At 33.4% G+C, this 6,937-nt stretch overlaps 1 protein-coding gene across 1 annotated transcript; it reads right to left on the reverse strand.

Annotated features, from left to right (window-relative positions):
• Positions 1–316: 316 nt before the first annotated feature.
• Positions 317–3,973, reverse strand: LOC8264658 (phosphatidylinositol 4-kinase gamma 5). The gene is made up of 2 exons (XM_002514536.4): positions 3,539–3,973; positions 317–2,869 (listed from the first exon to the last, which is right to left on the reverse strand). Exon 2 carries the CDS (start codon positions 2,574–2,576, stop codon positions 633–635), a length of 1,944 nt encoding a protein of 647 aa, XP_002514582.1. The 5' UTR covers positions 2,577–2,869; positions 3,539–3,973; the 3' UTR covers positions 317–632.
• Between the last annotated feature and the right edge of the window lie 2,964 nt (positions 3,974–6,937).

The raw sequence follows: 6,937 nt of genomic DNA on the forward strand, positions 1-6,937 counted from the left end.
TGATATTGCAAGTTCAATTCATATTCCTCTTCAATCTAATTGGAAAAAACCCAAAAAACAAAAACCAGGAACATAGGAAAGAAACGAATACAAGAAAAGGAACAAAAAAATAGCCTAACGGAGATCATTTCTCTATATTTATCCACTATATGTACAATGATTTGGGAAGAGGCAGCTTCCTACTCTTATACCTTTTATCTTCAACAATAAGAAACCAAAAAAACAGAACAGAAGCTGCAGAAGGAATATGAAAACAGAAAAAGGGATAAATAATTGAATCAAAGCATGTCCAAAAAAAAAAACAAGAAGGTCTCTATTTACAGAACATTCTTTTCTTCCTTTTTCGAGGATTTCATTCTACAAGTTATTTATCAAACAGGTCCATAAGGAAAGGGTAAAGAAAAAAAATGAAAGCAAGAACGGAAAAAATAAAAAAAGAAATACAACCAATTCTAACTCAGCTCCTTAGTGCTCACTTAAGCTGCTAAATTCCATGAATATTTACAGCAGTTCCTCCTAAACCGACTACAACACCCTCTAGGGAGAAAAACCCATGAACTGAACCTATCCTAGATATTCATCACGCCCACAAACCTAAAGTCTTATTCTGCATCCTGATACTGCTATCCCCATCAAAACTGGCAAGAGGTACCAAGCCTCTGTCTCTGCCTCTGGCCTAGAGTCACAGATTTTCGTTTATTGAATGCTGGATACAGCAGTTCCTGGAACTTCTCTAAGAACAGAGTCCATTCATCATCACTCATGTCAGCTAGCTCCACAAAGCTCACGCTTGCAGGAAGCTGCTCATTAGCACTCCTGTGCCCAGATGATGTATTGGCATAGTATCCATTTTCAGGCTTTGATCCTGAGAACTTTTGGCATTTCTGTTTCTTCTCGCCTAAACTGGTACTCTTCAGAGACATTGAAAGCTTCGACATAGTTGGCAACCTTTCAGGCATGGGCAAAACAGAAAATCCCCCTTTCCCATCTTCCTCATCTCTGTCTTCTTCTTCGTCTTCATCTTCCTCCTCTATGCTTTCCTCCAGTTTTGAAAGAGGGGATCGGCCATTTCCCACCCCAGACCCAAATTGGAAAGGTGTTTTAATCATATAATCTTCCGTTGTCATCTTCGGGGTGAAATCAAAATCTATTTCACCACAGTCTATGTCAAACTGAAATTCATCATCTCCCAAATCAGTCCGTGGAGACAACACCTCCCTCTCTGCAATCAACCTCTTTGCATCCATACATACAACCTCAAGTTCACTGGGCTCCTCCTCACCAGCACGGAATTCCCTGCTCATCATCTCACCAATTTCAGCAAGACAGAGACTAGCAGCAGCAGCTTCCTTGAGGAAAATTGTACAGAGAACAAGCACCCGTAAACAAGCCTCTCGAATCATAGGCAGCTCCCTCCGCAGCATATCACAATCTCTAACAGGATCCAGTTTTTCTATATACTCCAGCTCATCATCCGAGAATGGTATCGAAGCCTGAGGCCAATGAATCCACTCAAAATATGGATCCTCCAATGTTTCCGGCAAGCAAAGACCATGATCAATTGGAATCAGCTCTACTTGCCCAAATCTCCCAACACGATCAAGCTTCCTCACTAGAAGGTTTCCAGCATGTCTGTCTGTGTTAAAGATCCTAATATCTAATATCCCAATACGATGCACAGCAGAAACTGGAAAACTGGATGTCCCATGATCACTCGCATCAAAATCATGTGGTATGAACTGTTGGAAAGATGCAATCTTGCTAACCTGCTTCTTCTTGTTAGGTTTGTTGCCATTTACCCCATCATTGATATTGAAGATCGAGTGAGTGATCTTCACCAAGGCTGTAGGGGGCACATTTGCAAAATGATCACAGTCAAGAAGATAAGCAGCAACTTCTCTGAACCCTGTCTCCCCAACTCGCACAGACCGTTTCAAACCTGGTTGCCCAAGAGCTTTGCCAACAAAGCCTTTTGGGTTGTTTGGTGCAAAAGGTTCTTCATCTGTTGGCTTCACAATGGCAACACTCTCACCTCTGCTGTTCCTAAAATAGTATGCACCTCCAAGCCCACTATGAACAGGAATGGGATCAACCCCTGTCTTGATAGCCTTCACACTATCCTTGACCAAATGTTTCATTTTAGCGAAGCTATTTGACTGTCCCAATATCTCAATAAGCGCACTTTGATCCCTTTGCTGAATATCCTTGCCAGTTGGTGAAAGACATGGAGTAGATGAACTTCTATGCAGATAGTTCCTTGTTAAAAGAAGAGGCGAATCATTACGAACAGCACTAAGGTCATTATTCAGTACCATATCCCCAAAAGTCAAGGAGCTTTGCTCAGTTGGGACATTAAGAGCAAGCTGCAACCTTCTTTTCACTGTATGGGCATTGTCCCCGCGGTCCAATTCCATCCCCAAGACGCATCCAGTCTCAGTTTGCACAAAAACCCGTCTCCTCCCAGCAGGTTGTTTCCCATCCATTTTCCTGCTCCCGTGATATTCCCCGCTGAGCGGACTCTTAAAGACTGCCACTGCCATCTGAGTCTGAACTGGGCTGTCCAACTTACGAGACATGAAATGGAACAGGAGTCCTCTAGTCTATGTGGCCGGTGAGACAGGCGGCGAAGAAGGAAGAGAGCTTCTTCCCTCCCAGGAAAGCGCCAAACACCAAAGCCAAATGTGATTTATTTAGCAGCAAATAGTATGATTCAGTATCAATCATTAAATAGTAGCCTCAAATAGAAACTCCAGCCACAACTCAAAAAGAAGAAATCATAACCGACAAAATCACAGACCCAGGAAAAAGATTTCAGTCTCAATGCTCCTTTCAATAAGCCATTTCTACACTACTGGATAATCAGAAGTATCTGAAAAAAGAAACAGAAGATAGTACCAATATCAGTCGATTGTGAAGAGATCTTACATAGCAAATAGTAATATCGCAAGTCAAAGGCTAAATAACAGTTGCTGAATAACTCAAGATCATAGATCTATTTGTTTAAAGAAAAAAAGACGCGTTGTCATGTGAATGCTTCAAGACAATTTGTTCCATACCCATTAGTTTTTCTTGAGCAATCAAAGAACCTAGTATATACCCAGCTCCGGTTATGAAGCTTTACCAAGCATTAATGCATCGGTATCAACTAATTCAAGAAACGTCCAAAAGTAACTTCTACTACTAAGAAAATGCAAAGAAAGGACTTAATTGAATCCAGGAAGGTCATAGAAAGGCTAACTTTAGTAGCTAAACCAAAATATTTTTTGTAAGAAAAATAAAAACAGATAACATCCATCAACCTTGAGGCAAACATGCACATTCAACACTAGCTTACATTACCCCTGAAAGGCTAAAACACAAACGGATAAAGAAAATAAAAAATTAAGGATTCAAGATTTAATAATCAAAAAGAATGTTCTCACATCTCAGAAATTGAATCTAATGTATACAATTATTTTTTTTTTAAAAAAAACGACCTTAAACAAACCCAAAACAGAAAAGCAAAAAAAATTAAATGAAATGGCGGCAAAGAACTCACCCAGACTGCGAGATCTGAAAGAAACCCACCAGAGTATTGAATGAATCAAAGCCGTACAAATAAAAACCGAAACCTTCAAATAAAAATTGGTAACAAAAACGACAAGGGCGTGTGTCTACGAAACTGCGTCGAGACGAATTGGAAGGTTTTAAGGCGGAGGCAAGAGAAAGAAGAAATGAAATCGGTCGAGTTGACTCAGAATTCAATCAAAGCTAAAACCATAAAACCCAGAAACGAATAACAGTGACTTTGATTGATTTCTTTTCCTTTGTTTAATCCTTGAGCCTCTACTCTCTCTCTCTCTCTCTCTCTCTCTCTCTCTCTCAGTTTTTTTTTCCCTTTTAATGTCTCTCTTTTGCCTCTTCTTTCTCTTTCCAGGAACGTTCTTCTTTAACTCGGTGTGTGAGACTGGGATCAGACATGGGTTCACAAACTAACCATGGTTACTTTTTTACTCCACTCTCTAGTCTCCCATCCTCTCTCTCTCTCTCTCTATTTTTTGCTGTGGGATTTGGAAGAGTCTAGAAAGCGAAGTGGGAGCCGTTGGATCTTGAATTTGTGTGGAAAAGCAGAGGCCGTTTGATGGAAGGAAGAGAGAGAGAAAGTGTGACGTGGAGATAAGGCATTGGATGATGACGTGGCGGAGTCACCGTCTTAACAGGAACTTGTCAGCAAATCGGATTGGTGCCCGAGGTTCTCTTTTTTCTTTTTTCTTTCTTTAATTCTTTTATAATTCCGTTGTCGATCATATTATTTTTCGGCAATGCCCTTATTAATAATAATGATGAAATAATTTTTACCTTCTGTTTTTACTATAATAATGTGTTTTCATTACCCTAACCTATAGGTTAAAGTCATTTACACTAGTGAAATATTTCTGTCAAAGTTTCAGATAAAGCTAGAATTATAAATTTAAAAAATTATAAATTTAGGTTTTTATATATATAAAAAAATATACTACAGTTAATTTACATATTTCGATTAATTCAAATAGTCGAACTTCACTAAAATTCAAAATTATAACAAAAGTTATAAAAATTACTAAAGTTATGGATGAATTATCATTTACAAAGCTCAATTCAATATTATAACTATTGGCAATATAAAAATTTCATAAAAATAATATAAAAACTTTAATATATAAAAGATATGTCTTCTTCTTCGGTCTTTAACTTATATATATATATATATATATATATATAACTTTTTTATCACTAATTTAGCCGAGCATTTTCTCTTAAATTCTTTTAAAAAAATTTGAATCTATTTAGTCACTATTTATTAATATTGATGTAAATTTATATCAGTAATATAAAATTAAGACTATTTCTATTTTATGAATATTAGATTTATGATGAATAAGAAAAATCACTTATATTAAAAGGAAAAATATTATTTAAAATACCTGTATGTAATTTAATCATGAACGTTCAAGCTTGGGTAGGTCAAAATCCTTAGTTCAAACATCAAAGCCAGATTTGGACCGTGACATAGCTTATTAAATCGCAGGGCAGTTTGATGAATAATGAAGGCTATTGAAATTGACTCACAAAATTTCATTGGTCAAAATTGTTAAAGGTCAATGACAAATTTTCAGGGTTCCATTAAATTATAATCTAATTTAATGGAGGAAAAACAAATTAAATCAGATCATATAATCTGACGGCTGGCATCCACTCGGTCAGTTTTTACAGTCTTATTTAAGAGACCAAATTTGTCGGATATCATAATCACCAGAATCATGAATTAGAGCACTCTTTTCTTTTAAGCCATAATTGTACTCAAAACAGAAAACATGAACCCATAAGAAATAGTTTTTTTTTCTATAAAAATATGCTGATTTTTATACAACAATATAACATGTGAATTAAAAATCTGAAGCTCATACATGTCTTATATGCTATGCTAATTCTTGCTTTATGTTAAGAATTAAAAGTTAAAAACATTATATATAAATCAAATTTAAAGTTATTTACTTTAATTGAAATTAAAGTTAATCATAATTCTATATAACTAAATATATGAAGTTAGTTATATTTAAATAAATTATAACAAAATAAATTAAATTTTTAAATAAATTTTATATTAGTAAATCAATATATTTTATAACATTAAAATATTTTTCTACTTTTATTATTTTTACTTTATTCTATTTATGTATTATCAGCAAATAAAATATCACTTCTAATAAATTTCAACTAAATATCACATTAAATTTTATTTAAGAAGCTCTCAAATTTTTTTTTTATTTTGTAGCAATTTAAATTATTACGAACTTTATAAATGTTAAATTCGTGACTATAAATAATTTTTATTTCATATAATAAAATTGTAATAGATTTTTATTTTTTGAAATATAAAATTTATATTTATGCATTTTATTAGTTGACATTTTAATTTCATTTTCTTATTAACAAAAATTAAAATAAATTAAATAAAATCACTAACATTTAATAAAAAAAAATCAATTGAATCAAATAAAATTTGTTATTCCTTATACTCAAACATACATTAATAGATTTTTTTATTATATAAATGATTGTTTCTTATGTTCTAAAAGCACTAATTGTTAAGGACGAAAGATTTATTTCAAATTTTTAATTTGAAATCACAGAAGTTTAATTAATTGGACAAGCATAATACATCATTAGCATGGCCCATAAACTGATTTTTGGAAATTAAGATTTATAAACAGCTCCAATTTTTTAATTCTTGTGTTCTGGGAAAGCATCGATAATACAGTTAATTAAGTCCAATTGTTAGATGAATGGTGCATTTTGTTAATCTCAATTAGATAAGTGGGCAATCTTATATGGGAAGATACTGTCTTCAAATCAATTCTTAATCAGCGACAAACCAGGAGTTAGTTGGATGTTTTTTTATATATAATATAATATAAAACTCCATAAGCTTTGTCTGAATCTTCATGTTCTTTTTATTTAATTAGGGACTTAATTGATAATGAAAGTTTAATTTAACACAGTAGTCGCAGTCACAATTTTCTTTTTCTCTAAACACGAGAGATTGATTAAATATTCTTCTGTTTCAAATTAATAATTATTTTGTCTCTGTCTTAAAATTAACTTACAATATAAATATTGTGCAAGTAATTTTTATATCATTTTAAATTTTTATAGTCTTTAGAAAATATAATACAATATTTAAAAATGAAATTAACTAATAATAATTAGAGAAATTTTATTTTTAATTTATATCAAATACTTGAACGATGATATAGAGGAATTAAATAGAAAGATCGAGATCAGTTGTCACAATGCTACTTTCTCTATAATATGATATAAATATAAGAGTACAAAGCAATAAAAAAATAATAATAAGTAGGTATCATCTGCCGGCACAAGGGACGTGCAGGGCGGTCGCCGATCCACCTTTTTCAAG

This window comes from Ricinus communis, chromosome 4 (assembly GCF_019578655.1).
Source record: "Ricinus communis isolate WT05 ecotype wild-type chromosome 4, ASM1957865v1, whole genome shotgun sequence".
NCBI lineage: Eukaryota > Viridiplantae > Streptophyta > Magnoliopsida > Malpighiales > Euphorbiaceae > Ricinus > Ricinus communis.

Bases quoted from the DNA above. Each gene is read 5' to 3' on its own strand.
- LOC8264658 (XM_002514536.4), bottom strand. From the start codon at position 2,576: ATGTCTCGTAAGTTGGACAGCCCAGTTCAGACTCAGATGGCAGTGGCA.